We start from the raw sequence: 20,783 nt of genomic DNA, 5'->3' as shown, positions 1-20,783 counted from the left end.
GCCAGAGTCAAATTACAGCGCTGTAAAATATCTGTTCTATTTCTTAAAATCATAAATAAATGCACATACAGATGTTCAGTCCACTTTCCCGCTCGCTCACAGAACAGGAGTAACTGGAGGATCGTGTTGTAATTAATTGACCGCCCCGGTGGCCACCGTTCCTGGTCCTCTAATTGATACTGTGGCCAATCAACCATACAGAACCTTTTTAATTTGCTTTTTGTCATTGGATCTGATCCAAACACTTTCCAGTTTGCTAGAATGCACTCTAGGGGCGTACACTGTGCCCTGCCTTCTGAGCTCTGTCCCTGTCCCAGAACTACAGGGCAACTCTGGGCATCCCCAGGTTCCAACAGAGCATACAATCCGGATTTCAAAAGGTTCCTACCTTATCCAAGGGACCGGTTCCCCACCATCGCCCGCAGCTGCTCCTCTCCTTATCCAATGGATCGGTTCCTCACCATCGCCCACAGCTGCTTCTCCACTATATGAGTGCGTTGCACCGTTGTGCCCTCCGGGGTCCATCAAATCGCGTCTCCTCCGAGGCCCCCGATGAACTCACCGGTGTGCACTGGGCGTCGGTTGTTGCCGTAATCCTTGACTGCCGGGAGGGGTCTGGGCAAGGCTAAATAGTGGCCTCGTGGCCCACCCAGGGATGCCAAAAGCTGTTGCCGGCACCCAGTGTCAGAGGCGAGCAACAGTAGGGGTTCGTTGCCCAGTGTGCGTCACCCAATAAACACAACGGGGTGGAGAAGCAGAAAGGTTTATTTGGCGCTCCAAAGAAGGTACAGGGAGAATAGAATCTCAAATCCTGCCCACTGAGCAGGCAGAGTCACATACCTTTATACTCCTTATCTCTATTGCATTACACATCAGCCAGGTAAAATTGCTTTGCCTTATATGGGTTACAACAATACTTTTTCTGGCAACCTTTAACGAGCATTTTAGCAATTCAAAACAACAGCACAGCCTGCTTAGCCTTGCGATTAATGAGGCAAATAAGCGGTTATGGCCTTGTAGCTGATTCCTGCCATTATCCTAACGTGGCACCAGCAAAACCTACACAAAACAGCTCTATCTGCAGCTGCAGCATTATGCTGGGAGTGCAAGGGCTTTCTCAGGCCAGCCAGGACTGAATTCTGTGAAGGGGGGTTGAGCAAAGAGACTTCCTCGACTCTCAGGGTCTTCCATCCCCTCGACTTACCTAGGGGCCATGCCCTGGGACCCCAACACTAGGAACCTCCGTCTTGCAGTGTCCAGTTTTGCCCGCTGGATGCTGCAATCTTATATGAGTTTGTCAATTTAAGAAAGAAGTTGATATGTACCAGCCTCTGATATGCTTCAAAGCAAACACACTGCTTCAGATAGAACAAACAAACAGATTTAATTGATGATTTAATTGGGGATGGGTCCTGCTTTTGAGCAGGGGGTTGGACTAGATGACCTCCTGAGGTCCCTTCCAACCCTGATATTCTATGATTCTATGATTCTATGATTTATTAACTACAAAGATAATCATTTAAAATCTATAAGTCAAAACAGAACAAGTCAGATTTGGTCAAATGAAATAAAAGCAGAACTCATCCTAAGCTGATCTTAACACTTTCAGTGCCCTTACAAACTTAGATGCATCTCACCACAGGCTGGCTAGTTGCCCTTCAGCCAAACTCTCCCCTTTGATCAGCACTTCAGTCGCTTGCTATGGTGTCTGTAGATGTAGGTGGAAGAGAGAAGAAGAGCATGGCAAACGTCTCTTCCTTTTATCATGTCCTTTCCTCACTCTTGGCTTTGCCCCACCCTGACCCCCTTCAGCGTCACGTGAGAATTACTGAGTCTCTCCAAGCAAGGTTGAGAAATTCCCCTGGTGTGGCCTCATGCAGGTGAGTCATTGCATTGTAGCTCCCTTTCTGGACAATGGCTGTTGATGGGTTGTTTGACACCCTGCCAGGGCTTTGGTTACTTTCCTTGCTGTTGCCTCTGGGGAGCTAATATCTGGTTAATTCCCCAATTTACAGCATGTTTTAGTGACAATCATACGACCAAATTCTCATAACTTCACATGCATCAATGATACACATATATGGACAGAGAAATTACTTTCAGCAGATCATAACCTTTCCCTTGATACCTTACATGTCATGCTTTATATGCAAGATCACAATTATATGATATTGAGGAATATGGGAGCTAAAAAACACTCCCCCAAGATATAGAATGTCATAGAAGGGAGGTGGAAATAATACAGCAAGTGACAGGGGGAGGGGAACAGAGGAGCCAGCGACAGGGGTGGGGACTTGGGGAGAAGAGGTAAAGCAGGGTCAGAGCCTTAATACAAGAGATGGGGCAAGGGGTGGGGTTTCGGGGGTCCAGACACCAGCAGTTAGAGATGTGGCAACCCACTGAATTGTACATAGACCTATTCACCAGTTTTTCATGCTCACACAGCACAGTAAGGTCAGGAAAGGATTTAATGTCTCTTTGACTGTCCAGTAAGTGATTCAGGGAAGAGGGCAGAGCACCATGTCACCAGCCAGCTCTGCATGGAGCTCAGTCTGAGAGCCAGAGCATCAGGAGAAAACTTTACATCCCTTTATGAGTAAGTAGCCAGAGCAGCCTGTTCTGGATCTGTTTCGTCCTCACCCCGTAGATGATGGGGTGCAGCATGGGGGGTACCAGGAGGTACACGTTGGCCATGAGAACATGGAAATGTATGGCCACATTGTCACCAAATCGGTGCGTGAGGAAGGAGAAGATAACTGGGATGTAAGAGGCTAAAATGACAAATAGGTGGGAGCCGCAGGTCCCAAAAGTCTTGAGCCGGGCGTGTTTTGTGGGGAGGTTGAAGATGGCCCTGAGAATCTGGATATAGGACATGGCAATAAAAATCACATCCAGACCCATCACCAAGAATGCCACAGAGAGACTATAATAACTACTGATGTGGACATCAGCACAGGCCAGCTTCACCACGGCCATGTGCTCACAGTACGAGTGGGGGATAATGTTGGTTCTACAATATGGCCACCACCTTGCCAGGATGGGATAGGGCAGTATGAGCATGCCACCGCGCAGCACCACAGCCAGGCCAATCTTGGCCACCACGGGCTTTGTCAAGATAGTGGAATGTCTCAGGGGATCGCAGATGGCCACATACCTATCCAAAGCCATGGCCACGAAGATCCCAGACTCCATCGCTGAGACACAGTGAATGAAGTACATCTGGGTGAGGCAGGCACTGAAATCGATCTCCCTGGAATTGAACCAGAAGATGCTCAGCATTTTGGGTAGGGTGGACGTGGAGAGGACCAGGTCGCTGACGGCCAGCATGCAGAGGAGATAATACATAGGCCCATGGAGGCTCGGCTCCATCTTCACAATGAACAGGATGGTGAAGTTCCCCAAGACGGCAATGGAGTACATGGTGCAGAAGGGGATGGAGATCCAGACATGGGCAGTTTCCAGGCCAGGAATGCCCAGCAGAATGAAGGTGGAGGGGTTGGTGAAGTCAGTTGTGTTGGAATTTGACATGGAGTAGGGGAGAAGGTGTCCAACTCTGAGGCAGAACGGTGTCACCTGCATGTACCATACATTCACCAGACTTCTGTATGTGCCCAGAGTCAAGGGAGATGGTCACAGTACAAATGCCTAGTGGAGAGACAATGTTAATATGAGACACTACATGCACTACTGGAGGAGGTTCTCGTGGGTGAAGCAGATTGGTCGCTCTTCACACACTGAAAAATGACATTTTCTTTATTCAGATAAATGAATTATGAACAACGGACCCTACTAATGTCAATTCTGTATTTGATGGTGCTCCATGTGTCAATAATTCTAAATGTCATTTTATGGGAAATCTTAATAGGCAGCAGGAAACACGAGTTTGGATACTGGTTATCCAAGTGTTGTTTCTTAATGCAGTGAAAGCCAGGCTAGGGAGTCCATGCTGTAGGGAGTTCTCCATTCACCCGGTTGCTCAAATTTTGAGAGTGAAAAAAACCAAACCTTTGCCAAGACATTGCCAGGCAGAAACATCCCAGCCAGAACACACCTCAGGGAGAAGAACTGGGTGTCATTAATAGCAGATCAACAAAACACCTGCTCATTCACAGTAGTGGCCTGTCAAGGTTCCTTCCCCACTCTGAACTCTAGGGTACAGATGTGGGGACCTGCATGAAAGACCCCCTAAGATTATTCTTACCAGCTTAGGTTAAAAACTTCCTTAAGGTACAAACTTTGCCTTGGCCTTGAACCATATGCTGCCACCACCAAGCGTGTTAAACAAAGAACAGGGAAAGAGCCCACTTGGAGACGTCTTCCCCCAAAATATCCCCCCAAGCACTGCACCCGCTTTCCTGGGGAAAGCTTGATAAAAATCCTCACCAATTTGCATAGGTGAACACAGACCCAAACCCTTGGATCTTAAGAACAATGAAAAAGCAATCAGGTTCTTAAAAGAAGAATTTTAATTAAAGAAAAGGTAAAAGAATCGCCTCTCTAAAATCAGGATGGTAAATACCTTACAGGGTAATCAGATTCAAAACATAGAGAATCCATCTAGACAAAACCTTAAGTTACAAAAAGACACAAAAAGAGGAATATACATTCCATTCAGCACAGCTATTTTACCAGCCATTACACAAAAGAAAATCTAACGCATTTCTACCTAGATTACTTACTAACTTAACAGAAGTTCTGAAGAACATTCCTGACCTGGTTCCGGCAAAAGCATCACACAGACAGACAGACCCTTCCCCCCCCCCCCCGAGCTTTGAAAGTAACTTGTCTCTTCATTGGTCATTGTGGTCAGGTGCCAGCGACGTTATCTTAGCTTCTTAACCCTTTACAGGTGAGGATTTTGCCTCTGGCCAGGAGGGATTTTATAGTTCTGTATACAGAAAGGTGGTTACTCTTCCCTTTATATTTTTCACCGTAGTGGCCAAATCAAAGTCAATGTTTAGATGCCTAAGAAATGGGATGGAGAATAACCTGCTCTGTATATCAGCTCAGTTTTGGTCATCTAGTGTTTAAAAAGGATACAGCATTATAAAGGGGATTTCCAAAACAGGCTCTGAGAATGAGGAAAACTGCCATCTGTGGACAAACTGAAAAGTCTAGGACTGTTTAGTTTAGAGAAGAGACAAAGAAGGGGGCAGATGATAGAGGAGAACAAAATAAAAGAATGGAACAGATTACATTCAATTGGACAAACGGAGAACCATTCCCAACTGTTAATAGCTATCTACAGATACCCTTCAAAAGGGCTAATTCCCCATAGCTCAAGAAATTATCAGCAAAACTGATTGGGACGAAAATATTCGACAGAAAAACGGGAATGAAAATTGGGAATTGATCAAGGGTACTGCACAGATGCAATAAACTTCAATTTCTCTCATACATTTGATTTAGTAGGGAAAACCATTCAGTTGAACACTCTACAAAGTCAGTGGAGCACATGTAAAATGTACAAAAAACTGGCTAACTGACAGATCTCAGAAAGCCATTGTCAAGGGGCCAGTTTCAGCAAATGGGGCTGTTCCCAGTGGGGTTCTGCAGGGATCAGTTCTAGGCCTGATGCTATTCAATATTTTCATCAAGGATCTGGAAGCAAATAGAAAATCACTGCAGATAAAATTTGTGGATGACCTGAAGATTCGCAGAGTGGTTATAATACAGTCAAATGCAAAGTGATCATCTTGGAACAGGCAATGCAGGCCTGACCCACAGACTAGGGCACTGTATTATGGACGCAGGGACCCTGAAAAGGTCATTAGGTGTCATTGTGGAAACCAGCTCATCGTGAGCTCCCAGTGTGATGCTGTGGCCAAAAGGGCTGATGTGATCCTTGCATGCATAAACAGGGGAGTGGTGAGTTGAAGCCGTGGAAGGATTTTACCTCTGCACATGGCATTGGTGAAAGCAACTGTGTCCACTTCTGGGGTCCACATTTCAAAAAGGAAGCTGAAAAATTGGAGCGGGTGCAGAAAAGAGCCACAAAAATGATTGGAGGATGGAGAAAATGCCAGACAGTGAGAGACTTAAAGGGCATCATATATTAAACTTATCAAAAAGATGATCAAGCAGAGACTTTTATGGGGTGAAAAACATTGGTGAAGCAGAGAAAGGCAGAGCAAGACCCAATGGCTGGAAGCTGAACCCAGATAAATTCCAGCTGGAAAACAGGGCCAAATGTTTAGCACTGAGGGTGATTAACCATTGAAACAAACTGCGAAGGGTAGTGGTGGATTCTACAACTCTGCATGTCTGGGGCTCCAGACTGGACGCTTTTCTGGAAGATCTGCTTGATGGCTTCTCTACACTTAAAACGCTACAGCAGCACTGCCTTAGCATTTCAGTCTAGACACGGCTCACGCTGATGGCAGGGGCTCTCCTGGCAGTGTAGGTGATCCACCTCCCCGAAAGGTGGTAGCTAGGTTGATGGAAGAACTCTTCCATTGACCTCCTACTGTCTATACCAGTGTTCGGTTGATATAGCGACATCCTTCGGGGTGTGGATGATTTTGCTCTTGCAAACAAAGCAGATGCATTTTGGGGTTGCATTAACAGAGACGTAGCATGCAAGTCACGGTCGGTGATACTAAAACTATACTCGGTGCTGGTTGGGCATCAGTTGAAGCACTGTGTCCAGTTTGGGTCACCAGTGTATAGCAAGGAGGTAGAGAAACTTGAAATGACCAGAGACAGGTGACATAAATGATGAAAGGGATAGAGTTCAAGCCATACGAGCAAGGGCTGAAGGAACTGGCCATGTTTAGTTTGGAAAAGAGGAGATTGAGTGGGACATGGCAGCAGTCTTCAAATACTTGAAAGGCCACCATAAAAAAGATGAAGAAAAGTTGTTCTCTCTTGCCACAGAGAACAGGACAAGAGGCGATGGGTTCAAACCACAGCCTCGCAGATTTAGATTGAATCTCAGGATAAACTGCCGAAATGTAGGAACAGGAGGATAATGGAACAGAGGCCTAGGGAAGTCATGGAGGCTCCCTCACTGCAGGTTTTCTAAAGGAGGCTGGACACTCATCTGTCCTGGATGGCTTAGACACAACAAATCCCGAATCTTCGAAGCGGGTTAGACAAGCTAACCCTTGCAGTCCCTTCTCATCCTGTGGCTCTATGATTCTAGGATGTAGAATCCTAGTGTAGAACAGGCCTTAGTCAAACACAAGTCCTGGGGCTCAATAGAGGGCTAACTTTAATGGCCTGTGTTATACAGAAGATCAGACTTGATGATCTAATGGCCTCTTCTGACCATAAACCCTATGAATCTATGAATAAAGAAAGTAGGTCAGGCATTTATATTTACTCTGTCTCACAACACCCAAACAAGGGAACGTTCAGTTACGTGGAAAGTCTGAACGTGTAACTCTGATGAAAGAAAATTGTTTACATGATCCATTGTTGGCCTGTGGAACTCCTTGCCACTGACGTTACTGGAGCACAGAGCTCAGCTGAATGGGATTCACAAACGGATGGGCCATTGTCGGTGGTGCTGGTGGCACCATGGTGAGTTAAGTCTGTCTGACACCTTCCATTAGGAGACCTGATTTTCAGTTGCTTATAAGTTTGCCAATCTTTAAGCGTTTGAAGTGATATTTCCCACCCTGGGTGTCTGCTGCCGGCTGAATTGTTTTTTCAAAGATGTCTTGCCCATGTTGAAAAATTCTTATAGTTTTTCCAGTGAGGAGCCCTAGCACCTCCATGCTTTCCAGAAATTAAAAGTCAGGTAACAGCCCCACCCGTTAACAGCCAGAGCCCTGAGATGCAAGAGCAGGAGGTGACTGTGTCTGTGCATTAACACACAGCTGGCTCCTGAGGTCATTAATTGGTTTTTACTTCACAGGGAGTTTTGCCTCAGTGGGGCCAGAGCAATGTACGGGCCATGGCCTCAGAATCTGGCCTCGTACTGTCCCTTTACTGGCACCTTTCCTCCTCAAGGATCCCCTGCACCACTGAAATGCAGCCGCCTCGGGGCTGGAGGCCATCAGCCGGGGAGGCACAGCAAAAAGGGACGTTTTGGCCCATGATACTGGATCAAACTCATCCCTTGTGGCAAAAGCCCTGGGATGTTCAATGGCTGCACAGAGCGGAAAGGACCCCAGACCTATTCTCTGTCCCATCACGTCCATGTTGCACTGGGTTTGTCGAGCAGGTGAGCTCCTCAGCAAGAGATGGTACCTGTGAATCCTGAGACGGAAGTGTCTTTCCTGGGAATCCCCCTCCGGTAGCCGTGTCCCACACCGCTCTCACCCCAGCATCTGCAGCAGCATCCCACACTGAGAGCTGAGACAGGGATCTGCACCGTTTATAATATAGCTCTGTGTAACCCCAGGGGGTTTGCTCAGCCTCTAGGGGAGAAGCAGTATCTGGATATAAACAGGCTGGAGACCGGAGACACTCTCGGCAATGTCTCTCTTTCCATGTCTGCGCTTCTGTGCTCTTCGTCCATCTTTAGGAGTAAACAGTAATTAAGGAACCTTCCCAAAGGGAGATGAGAACTCTTCAGCTCTGTGCTCAGAGAGGAATTGGCTGCTCTGGGTATTTGTGTATATTTAAAAATTATACTTGATTAGTAAGAAAACTAGGGATAATGCCTAGATCTGCCCAGGGTCTGATATCCTGGTTATTTACAGGGTGTCTGGATAGATTGTAGAAGGACAGATCTGGAGACTATGGGGAGACACAAGCACTCTCTGCAGGCACATGGGCCTGTTGCTAAGGGATCAAAGATCACTAATTCTCATCTAGAACTGTGACCATACTGTGCAGCACCTTTCGTTGAAGGATGTTCAAAACACCTAGCAAAGGAAAGTCACTATGAACATATCCCCATTATGCAGACAGGTAAACTGAGGCACGAGGAGAGATGAAGTGGCCACGGTCTCACAGAGATTGAGTGGCAGGATGACAGACAGAACCCAGGAGTCCTGACGTCTCTGCCATAAGCACAGTCTCTCCATCACACCGACAGGGAAATGGACTCCACCTCTGGCAAGGGTTATCCATTGGGTGGGATGCAGAGGAAAGTCTGGTAGAGCGAGTCTGAGCCTTCGCCATCTTCTGAAGGTGAATCTGAGGTTTTCAGAACTAGCTGGAGTTCGTGAGATCCCTGTTCCTGTGAGGTGTGAACTCCAGGGCTCCACTTCCACTCCCATTCAGAAACCTGCCAACACATCCTAGTCCCTGTGGTCACTTCAGGGGAACAGACTCAGTAAGAGCAACACCAACCGAATGTTCCTGTGGATAGAGGGCAGCCAGAGGCCTTGTGACGTTGCACCTCTTAATGTTTTATAGAAATATGCTTATCAATGTTAATATGACATAACTGGAATCTGTTTTATGCTCCTGTCAAGATTCCTTCCCCACTCTGAACTCTAGGGTACAGATGTGGGGACCTGCATGAAAGACCCCCTAAGATTATTCTTACCAGCTTTAGTTAAAAACTTCCCCAAGGTACAAACTTTGCCTTGGCCTTGAACTTTATGCTGCCACCACCAAGCATGTTAAACAAAGAACAGGGAAAGAGCCCACTTGGAGATGTCTTCCCCAAAATATCCTCCCAAGCCCCGCACCCCCTTTCCTGGAGAAGGCTTGATAACAATCCTCACCAATTGGTACAGGTGAACAAAGACCCAAACCCTTGGATATTAAGAACAATGAAAAATCAATCCGGTTCATAAAAGAAGAATTTTATTTAAAGAAAAAGTAAAAGAATCACCTCTGTAAAATCAGGATGGTAAATACTTTACAGGGTAATCAGATTCAAAACATAGAGAATCCCTCTAGGCAAAACCTTAAGTTACAAAAAGACACAAACACAGGAATACACATTCCCGCCAAAACAGCGAATTTCACAAGCCAAAAAAAACAAAAGAAAATCTAATGCATTTTCCAGCTAGATTACTTATTAACTTTACAGGAATTGGAAGACATGCATCCTTGATCTGTTCCCGGCAAAGTATCACACAGACAGACAATACCCTTTGTCCCCCCGTCCAGATTTGAAAGTATTTTGTCCCCCCATTGGTCATTTTGGTTCAGGTGCCAGCGAGATTACCTTAGCTTCTTAACCCTTTACAGGTGAAAGGATTTTGCCTCTAGCCAGGAGGGATTTTAGAGCACTGTATACCCTTCCCTTTATAGTTATGACAGCTACATATGCCATGTATCATTTCTCTGCAAAGGTTATGATCTACTGAATACATTCATCCTATTTGTGTCCACATATCATTTTTGTATTAGAAGTTACAAATATTGGCTCTGTACTTGTTTGATTTTAAGTAGTCTTAGCTTAGTAAGGCATTTGGGCTGATTTTTCAGAAAGGAATGTGAAAGTTAAGTGCCCAGTCAAGAAACACTTAACGGACAATGGATCTCGGAATACTCCAATCCACATAAGAAGTCTACCTGAGGACGTTCAAGGTAGCACGTGAACCATGGCTGCTACCTGTAAGTTCTGAGTCATGCATGGACATGTGACTTGCCCATGTGACTCCAAAACTCCATCTTGGAGCTGGGATTCTACACAGGGGGAGGAAGGGGTCTCCACCCACAAGAGAAAGTCTATTTAAGCCCCTGGGAAACTCCTCCATTTTGTCTTCAGCTGGCTCAAGAGACAGCCTCTCCACCCCCAAAGGATACCTAAAAGAAACTGGAACAAAGGACAGGAACCATCAGGGTGTGAGTGATTGCTGGACCTAGACTAGAAGGAGACTAGTCTGTAAAAAAAAATTACTGGACCATCTCTGAGGGTGAGATTTTCATCTGTAATCACTTTCTTATTGTATTAGGTTTAGACTTGCATGTTTTGTTTTATTTTGTTGGTAATTCACTTTGTTCTGTTTGTTATTACTTGGAACCATTTAAATCCTACTTTTTGTATTTAATAAAATCACTTTTTACTTATTAATTAACCCAGAGTATGTATTCATACCTGCGGGGGAGGGGAGGAGGGAACAGCTGTGCATATCTCTCTATCAGTGTTATTGAGGGCGAACAATTCATGAGTTTACCCTGTATAAGCTTTATACAGGGTAAAAAGGATTTAGTTGGGGTTTGGACCCCATTGGGAGCTGGGCACCTGAGCGCTGGAGACAGGAACATTTCTTAAGCTGTTTTCAGTTAAGCCTGCAGCCTTTTGGGGGACATTGTTCAGACCTGGGTCTGGGTTTGTAACAGGCTAGTGTGTCTGGCTCAAGCAGGCAAGGTTCTGGAGTCCCAAGCTGGCAGGGAAAGTGGCTTAGAGATAGTCCCAGCATAACAGTTGGCAGCTCCCGAGGGGTTTTCTGTGATCCAACCCATCACAGTAGCGTAGTCGAGCAGGATCTGTGCACAGCTGATTGCTTTGAGATACTGGTAGTGATTTTAAGTGTCTTTTGGGTGTGGTGGCTGGAGAACAGACAACGCGGTTACTGGTTTGTTATTTTCTGTTTGCTTATTTGTGGGAAGGGAATATAGGCAGGAAAATCAGCAACATGAGTGAGAGCAAGGCTCAGAAAAAGCTAGAACTGCACAGGCTGCAAATGGCTGAGAAAGAAAATGAACATAAAAGACAGATGGAATTAAAACAAATGGAAACTAATGCAGACGCAGCCAAGGAGGAAGCTGAACACAAAAGGGCAATGGAAGCAGAGGCAGCCAGCGACAAAAGAGCCCTGGAGTTAAGAGAGAGAGAAATACAGGCCCAGATTGAGGCCCAGAAGCATGAACTGGCTCTTATGGAGTGGAAGAGACAAAATCCTCCAGCTGCTGGCTCCACTTCCCCCAAAATCCACAAATGGGAGCAACTATGTCCTCAGTATGATGAATCCAGCGATACTGCCAAATATTTCATCACCTTTCAGAGACTGTGCACCCTCCATGCAATCCCCAAAGATGACCACAAAAGATGACCACATTGATAGGAAAATTGACTGGCAGAGCTCTGGACATGTTCAATAAGATGCCTATTGATGATGTTTCAAACTATGGTAAATTTAAGGAACTGGTTTTGAAACAGTTTCACGTTACACCTGAAACCTACAGGGTTAAATTCAGGCATCTTAAGAGGGGATCTGGATTGAGTAATGTGGCTTAAGTAAATGAAATGATAGACTTGTTAGATAAGTGGGTGAGGGGAAATGTCATTATAAACTTTGAAGGAATGTGTGATTTGGTTACTCAGGAACAATTCCTGAACATGTGCAGTGATGATGTAAAACAGTATTTGTGGAACAAAAAGGTGAATTAGCTGGGTTTGCAGACTCTTCTGAGCAGTTGGGGTTTTTTTGGGGGTTTTTTTGGGGTTTTTGTTTTTTTGGTTGGGGTTCTTTTTGAGTATTGATTAGGCAATTGCATTGGGCCCAATCACCCACACTTGTGGTGGCCGTGGAATTGATTAATGTGGTTAGCTCAGAACTTGTACGGTTCCAGTTACCCCCTTTAGTAGTCCCCTCAGCTCCCCCGGATAGCCCTGTCATAAAAATAAAGGGAAGGGTAACCCCCTTTCTGTATACAGTGCTATAAAATCCCTCCTGGCCAGAGGCAAAATCCTTTCACCTGTAAAGGGTTAAGAAGCTCAGCTAACCTCGCTGGCACCTGACCCAAAATGACTAATGAGGGTGTAACGATGCTGGTTCTGGTGGGACCCAACTGAGAGTGCCAATTCAGGACAAATTGCTTCAAGCAGGGCAGTTACAGCCCAAGGCTGGGGTTTCTGTGCACACCAAGGCAAACCCAACCAGCCAGACAGATAGGACTTTGGTTTTACCCCACTGGCTAACCACAAGTCACACAAGCCATTCCCTTAGACACTCCAGTTTCCCAGTATCCCCACCAGTGCCACTCGTTATGGGGACAAATGCTTATGAAAATCAATACCCCAGTAAAAGGAAAAAGGTTCTCTCGATCCCAAAGGACCAAGCCCCAGACCCAGGTCAATGTAGAAATCAGATCTTACCCACAAATCACACTGTTGCCAATCCTTTCAAATCTAAAAATTTATTCTTAAAAGGAAAAAAATATAGATGAGAGCTAGAATTGGAGAAATGGAATCAATGACATACAGTAACGGCAAAGTTCTTGGTTCAGGCTTGCAGCAGTGATGGAATAAACGGCAGGTTCAAATCAAGTCTCTGGAGAGCATCCCCAGCTGGGATGGGTCATTCAGTCCTTGGTTCAAAGCTTCGGTTTGTAGCAAAGTCCCTCCAGAGGTCGGAAGCAGGACTGAAGACCAGATGGAGGAGCTACACCAGCTTTTTATAGTCTCTTGCCATGTGGTCTCTGCTTTCTTTGTCCCAAAGACAAGCTGCCCATCCCATGGCCTGGAAACACCTCAGAGTTCTGTCCAAAGACAGGTCCCTGCATGCCTTGCTGAGTCACGAGGCATGTCTGCCTTCTCTCAGTGGGTCAGTTGCATAGTTGATGGTCCTTAATGGGCCATCAAGCAGGCTAGGCAGAGCTGACACCAACTTGTCTGGGGTGTCACCCAGAAGCACAGCACAAGTTTGGAATACAGACAGTCTAGAGCCAATACTTATATCTTTAAATCCAAAAATGATACATGCAAACAGACAGCATCATCCTAACCTTGTCTTAGACACCTGATTTCACCCCCTTTATACGAGATTTGGTGCCACTACAGGACCTTGGTTGCAACCATGTTCTATACAGTCCCAGTTCAAGCCCATAACATCACAGAGGGGACAAGATACTTTCAAATCTGGAGGGGGGGAAACAGGCTTTTTCTGTCTCTGTGATACCTCTGCCAGGAACAGATCAAGGATGCAAGCTCTCCAACTCCTGTAAAGTTAGAAAATAATCTAGCTAGAAAATGCTTTAGGTTTTCTTTTTTTTTCTTTTTTTTTTTATTTATTTTTTTGGCTTGTAAATTGGCTGTGCTGGAGGAAATGCGTATTCCTGTTTTTGTGTCTTTTTGTAATTTATGGTTTTGCCTAGAGGGATTCTCTATGTTTTGAATCTGACTGCTTTTAAGATTATCTTCCATTCTGATCTTACAGAGTTGTTTTCTTATCTTTTTCTTGTTGTTGTTGTTCTTCTTCTTCTGATAAAGTTCTCAATTTTAAGAATCTGATTAGGTTTTTTGGGTCTTAAAAATCCAAGGCTGGTTTGTGCACATCCTGTTTATTCTCAAGCCTGCCCAGGAAAGGGGGTGTAAGGGCTTGGGGGGGAAATTTGGGGAAATAGGAACTCCAAGTGGTCCTTTCCCTGTTCGTTGTCTAAAACACTTGGTGGTGGCAGCGTTTCACCTAATCCAAGGGCAAAGACTTTGTGCCTTGGGGAAGTTTTAACCTAAGCTGGTAGAAATAAGCTTAGGGGGTCTTTCATGTGGGTCCCTACATCTGTACCCTAGAGTTCAGAGTGGGGAAGGAACCTTGACACCTCCCCTTGAGCTGTCTCTGAGCAGTATTTGCCCCTCTGTTCAGTAGGTCAAGCCAGGGGGTTTACCTCTCAATCTGCTAATATACATTGGCCATTGAGGGAAGATAAGCGTCCTACCCCCATCCGTTCTTTTAGGACTTGTTTAAAGTATAAAGTGTGCTCTTGTTGCCAAGAAGACTAGCAACATTGTGGGCTGAATTAGTGGGAGCATTGCGAGCAGATTAAGGGAAGTGATTATTCCCCTCTATTCAGCACTGGTGAGGCCAGATCTGGAGTATTGCATCCAGTTGGAGGGCCCCCACTACAGAAGGGATGTGGACAAATTGGAGAGAGTCCAGCAGAGGACAACGAAAATTATTAGGGGGCTGGGACACAGGACTTATGAGGAGAGGCTGAGGGAACTGGGATTGTTTAGTCTGCAGAAGAGAAGAGTGAGGGGGGATTTGATAGCAGCCTTCATATATCTGAAGGAGGGGTCCAAAGAGGATGGAGCTACGCAAGGTTGTCAAAGGTGGCAGTTGAGAGAACAAGGCGCAGAGGTCTAGAGTTGCAGTGGGGGAGGCCTAGGTTGGATATTAGGAAACACTATTTCACTAGCAGGGTGGTGAAGAACTGGAATGGGCTACTTAGGGAGGAGGTGGAATCTCCATCCTTAGAGGTTTTTAAGGTCCAGCTTGACAAAGTCCTGGCTGGAATGATTTAGTTGGGGTTGGTCCTGCTTTGAGCAGGGGATAGGACTGGATAACCTCCTGAGGTCCCTTCAAACTTTAATCTTCTATGATTCTTCTACCATTCCCTCTGAAGCACCTGGCATTGGCCACTGTTGGATGATAGGCTACTGGGAGAGATGGACCGTTGCTCTTACCCAGATGGCCATTCTGATGTTCTTATATAGAATGCAGATTTATCACCCTCTGCTGTAAGCTATTAGACCCCTCTCCTCTCCCAGAGCTGAAATAGAACCCAGGAGTCCTGATGGGGTCTCTCTCTCTCCTAAGTTAGTAACAAAGTAAGAATATACATTCACATTTTAAAACTCACCAGTGTCCCTTAAGTGACTTGATGTAAGAAAATTTTAGTATCAGAGCTAAGTTGGTCTAATATTTATTTATTTTTCTTTTTTAGACAGGAATTAGATACAGTGCTCTTGTCAGCTAATTGCTAGGTTATCTGCCCAAAACCTAGAGTTTTCAGGTGCCTAATTAAATAGAGACCCCCTTGAGACTGTCACTTGTTGCGCTGGGGTACCACTGATGACAGCCCTCCTGCCAGAACGGGCACCCCACCACTCTTGTCTTACTGAGCCAGACACTCCAGTTCAGCTCCAGCACAGACTCAGAGGTTGGACCATGCCCCTCTGCACGTCACAGAAACTGAGATTCACTCAGCCCAGGGGGCTTATCAGTTAACAGGGACTTTCCCAGTGTTTAGCCTTTCTGAGAGCCTGATCCCCAAATAAATCTGTTTTACTCTGTATAAAGTTTATACAGGGTAAATCCATAAAATGTCTGCCCTCTATATCACCGACAGAGAGATATGCACAGCTGTTTGCCTCCCCCAGGTACCAATTACTTACTCTGGTCTTATTAATAAACAAAAGTGATTTTATTAAGTATAAAAAGTAGGATTTAAGTGGTTTCAAGTAATAACAGACAGAACAAAGTAAGTCACAAAGTAAAATAAAACAAAATACTCACGTCTAAGCCGAACACATTAAGAAAGTGATTACGGGTAATATCTCACCCTGAAAGATGTTCCAATAAGTTTCTTTCACAGACTAGACTCCTTCCTAGTCTGGGCCCAATCCTTTCCCCTGGTACAGTCCTTGTAAGTTCCAGCAGACATCTCAGGTGGTAAGCAGGAGTTTTCTCATGACTGGCCTCCCCCTTTATCCTGCTCCACCCCCTTTTATAGCTTTGGCACAAGGCGGGAGTCTTTTGTCTGTGCTTGGCCCCCACCCCTCCTTCTAAATGAAAAAGTACAAGATTTAAGATGGATTTCAGTATCAGGTGACATGGTCACATGTCCACGTGAGACCTCATTCTTCATTACCCACCAGCACATACACATTGTAAAGAGAGTGGTCACTTTGGATGGTCTATTACCAGCAGGAGAGTGAGTTTGTGTGGGGGGGGAGGCGGAGGGTGAGAAAACCTGGATTTGTGCTGGAAATGGCCCAACTTGATTATCATACACATTGTAAGGAGAGTGATCACTTTAGATAAGCTATTACCAGCAGGAGAGTGGGGTGGGAGGAGGTATTGTTTCATGGTCTCTGTGTATATAATGTCTTCTGCAGTTTCCACAGTATGAATCCGATGAAGTGAGCTGTAGCTCACGAAAGCTTATGCTCAAATAAATTGGTTAGTCTCTAAGGTGCCACAAGTCCTCCTTTTCTTTTTGCGAAGACAGACTAACACGGCTGTTACTCTGAAAATTGGCTAGAGTGCCTCCAGTCTCTAGCCTGTTTCATTCCAGATGCTGCTTCTCCTCTAGAGGCTGAACAAACCCCACAGGGGTTGCACAGGGCTCTATTATAAACGGTGCACAGCCCTCTCTCAGCTCTCAGCGTGGGACGCTGCTGCAGATGCTGGGGTGAGAGCGGTGTGGGACACGGCTACCGGAGGGGGATTCCCAGGGAAGACACTTCCATCTCAGGATTCACAGGTACCATCTCCTGCTTGGGAGCTCACCTGCTCTACAAACCCAGGGCAACATGGGCATGATGGGCTAGAGAGTAAGACTGTGTTCCTTTCCGCTCTGCGCAGCCATAAAATTTTCTTTCATCAGTGTGATCTGTTCAGATTTTCAATGTAACTGGAAGAAAAGGAGGACTTGTGACACCTTAAAGATGAACAAATTTATTTGAGCAAAAGCTTTCGTGAGCTACAGCTCACTTCATCGGATGCATTTCAGTGGAAAATACAGTGGGGAGATTTAGATACAGAGAGAACATGAAACAGTGGGTGTTACCATACACACTGTAACAAGAGAGTGATCACTTAAGGTGAGCTATTACCATCTCTAAGGTGCCACAAGTACTCCTTTTCTTTTTGCAAATACAGACTAACATGGCTGCTACTCTGAAATGTAACTGAATGGTCCCTTTTTTGTGGGTGGTGAGACGGAGTAAATATAAATGCTTGATCTAGTTTATTTATCGATAGATTCATAGGCTTCATGGTCAGAAGGCACCAGTAAATCATTCCCTATTACCTCCTGTATCATACAAGGTGTTACATTTCATCCACTTTCCCCTCTATTGAGGCCAAAGACTTGTGTTTGACTAAGACCTGGTCTACAGTACAATTTCACATCATAGAATCATAGAGCCACAGGGTGAGAAGGGACCGCAAGGGTCAGCTAGTCTAACCCCCTGCCAAGATGCAGGATTTGTTGCATCTAAACCATCCAGGACAGATGAGTATCCAACTTCTTTGGAAACTTCTAGAAAAGGAGCTTCCACATCTGTTCCATTGTCCTCCTGGTTTTACAGTTAGGAAGTTTTTCCTGAGATTTCATCTAAACCTGCTCTGCTGTAGTTTGAACCCACTGACTCTTTTCCCACCTCTGTGGCCAGACAGAACAACTTTTCTCCAACTTTTTTTTATGGCAGCCTTTCAAATATCTGAAGACCTCCGTCATGGCCCCGCTCAGTCTCTCCTTTTCCAAACTAAACATATCCAGTTCCTTCAGCCTTTGCTCGTGTAGCTTGCATTCCACCCTTTTGATTATCTTTGTCTCTCGCCTTTGGATCCTTTCCAATTCCTCTGGATCCTTCCTATACATTGGTGACCGAAACTGGACACAGTACTCCAGCTGAAGCCTAACGAGCACTGAGTAGAGGAATATTATCATCTGTGGTGACTTGCATGCTGTTAATGCAACCTAAAACTGTAATTGTTTTTTTTGCAATAGCCAATAAATCCGCTCCCCCGAGACATGTAGCTATATCAGCCTAACCCCGGTGTAGACCCCACCATGAAGTCAACCTAGCTACCGCCTCTCAGGGAGGTGGATTACCTATGCTGCCGGATAAGTAGTGTCTTCACTGAAGAGCTATGGCAGCGCCGCACTAGCATTTTAATAAATATTGAATAGCATTGGGCCTAGAACTCATCCCTGCAGAACTGCACTAGAATCACCCCCATTCCCTGCAACGCCCCATTGACAACTGCTTCCTGAGATCTGTCAGTTAGCCAGTTTTGAGCCTATTTTACGTCTGCTCTACTGATCTTGGAGAGTGTTTTTATCTGAATGTTTTCCCCGACTACATCAAATGCCTCAGAGACATCGAAGTCTATTGTACATGTGCGGTTCCCTTGGTCAACCAAACGTGTACAGTCATTAAAGGATACACTTTTTTGGCAAGATCTGTTTCCATTACCCTGCTGGGGACTTGCATTAATTATATTCCTAGACTTTTTGTTAACTAATCCCATGCCAGATTTTCCATTTTTTCCTAACCTTGTCAAATCCTTTTTAAAAAACTTTCCCTTTAATTTTTAATAGTTTATGTTTCTGGTGTTTCTGTAACCCTGCTGCCCGTCAGAGCTGGCAGCAACAAGGGCTGGGTTCAGTATTTAGGGGTACCATTCCAATAACACAATGCAAAACCGGCTCGAGCCCCCACCCAGTGACCTGTGACAAATCTATACCACCCCCGCTGGGTGCCTCCAAGAGGCAATACTTCCCCTCTCGCAAGCACAGCATCTGAGTGTAGCAAACGCCTTTTAATAACAGAGAGAAACAATGTGGTATTATGTTGGGAAGACACCACAAACAATATTCATAACACAACCCATTCGCAAAAGCCCACCCCAAGCAAACTGGGCTGTTTCCTTTCCCTTTGGTTCTTGAGTCCAGCAACCCAAAAGTCACCCAGAGTCCCAAAAGTCCAAAAACCCAAAAGTCTCTGTCCCTGGTCAGTGGAGCGGTCAGAATTTGAAAGTTTATCTGCAGAGTTTTACCTCCCACCCTGGGTGGAGATGGGGGGTTAAGAGGCACCTTATATGGTCCAAAGCCGATTGCCCCACCTCTCCGTGGGCTCCGCTCCGCTCCACCAGCCATCCCATGAATATCTCTGCTCTGCCAGGTTTCAGAGGAGCAGCCGTGTTAGTCTGTATCCGCAAAAAGAAAAGGAGGACTTGTGGCACCTTAGAGACTAACAAATTTATTTGAGCATAAGCTTTCGTGAGCTACAGCTCACTTCATCAGATGCATGCAGTGGAAAATACAGTGGGGAAATTTATATACACAGAGAACATGAAACAGTGGGTGTTACCATATACACTGTAACCAGAGTGATCATAGAATCCTGGAATATCAGGGTTGGAAGGGACCTCAGGAGGTCATCTAGTCCAACCCCCTGCTCAAAGCAAGATCAATCACCAGCTGATCAGGTAAGATGAGCTATTACCAGCAGGAGAGTGGGCGGGGGGCAGGGGAAACCTTTTGTAGTGATAATCAAGGTGGGCCATTTCCAGCAGTTGACAAGAAACATCTGAGGAACAGTGGGGGGCGAGGAGGGGGAATAAACCTGGGGAGATAGTTTTACTCTGTGTAATGACACATCCACTCCCAGTCTTTATTCAAGCCTAAGTTAATTGTATCCAGTTTGCAAATTAATTCCAATTCAGCAGTCTCTCGTTGCAGTCTGTTTCTGAAGTTTTTTTGTTGAAGAATTGCAACTTTTAGGTCTGTAATCGAGTGACCAAAGAGATTGAAGTGTTCTCCGACCGGTTTTTGAACGTTATAATTCTTGACGTCTGATTTGTGTCCATTTATTCTTTTGTCTAGAGACTGTCCAGTTTGGCCAATGTACATGGCAGAGGGGCATTGCTGGCACATGATGGCATAGATCACATTGGTGGATGTGCAGGTGAACGAGCCTCTCATAGTGTGGCTGATGTGATTAGGCCCTGTGATGGTGTCCCCTGAATAGATATGTGGACACAGTTGGCAACGGGCTTTGTTGCAAGGATAGGTTCCTGGGTTAGTGGTTCTGTTGTGTGGTGTGTGGTTGCTGGTGAGTATTTGCTTCAGGTTGGGGGGCTGTCTGTAGGCAAGGACTGGCCTGTCTCCCAAGATCTGTGAGAGTGATGGGCCGTCCTTCAGGATAGGTTGTAGAGCCTTGATGATGCGTTGGAGAGGTTTGATTTGGGGGCTGAAGGTGATGGCTAGTGGCATTCTGTTATTTTCTTTGTTGGGCCTGTCCTATAGTAGGTGACTTCTGGGAACTCTTCTGGCTCTGTCAATCTGTTTCTTCCCTTCAGCAGGTGGGTACTGTAGTTGTAAGAATGCTTGACAGAGATCTTGTAGGTGTTTGTCTGAGGGGTTGGAGCAAATGCGGTTGTATCGCAGAGCTTTGCTATAGACAATGGATC

The 20,783-nt window shown here is 45.5% G+C and overlaps 1 protein-coding gene across 1 annotated transcript; it reads right to left on the bottom strand.

Annotated features, from left to right (window-relative positions):
- Nucleotides 1-2,580: 2,580 nt before the first annotated feature.
- LOC125640272 (olfactory receptor 52R1-like) lies at nt 2,581-3,579 on the bottom strand. The gene has a single exon (XM_048858717.2). The coding sequence runs from the start codon at nt 3,577-3,579 to the stop codon at nt 2,581-2,583; it is 999 nt and encodes a 332-aa protein (XP_048714674.1).
- Between the last annotated feature and the right edge of the window lie 17,204 nt (nt 3,580-20,783).

The sequence above is a fragment of the Caretta caretta genome, chromosome 1 (assembly GCF_965140235.1).
Source record: "Caretta caretta isolate rCarCar2 chromosome 1, rCarCar1.hap1, whole genome shotgun sequence".
NCBI classification, from domain to species: Eukaryota; Metazoa; Chordata; order Testudines; family Cheloniidae; genus Caretta; species Caretta caretta.
Note: the sequence above shows the minus strand (reverse complement) of the source record. Positions and strands in the feature narration are given on the sequence as shown.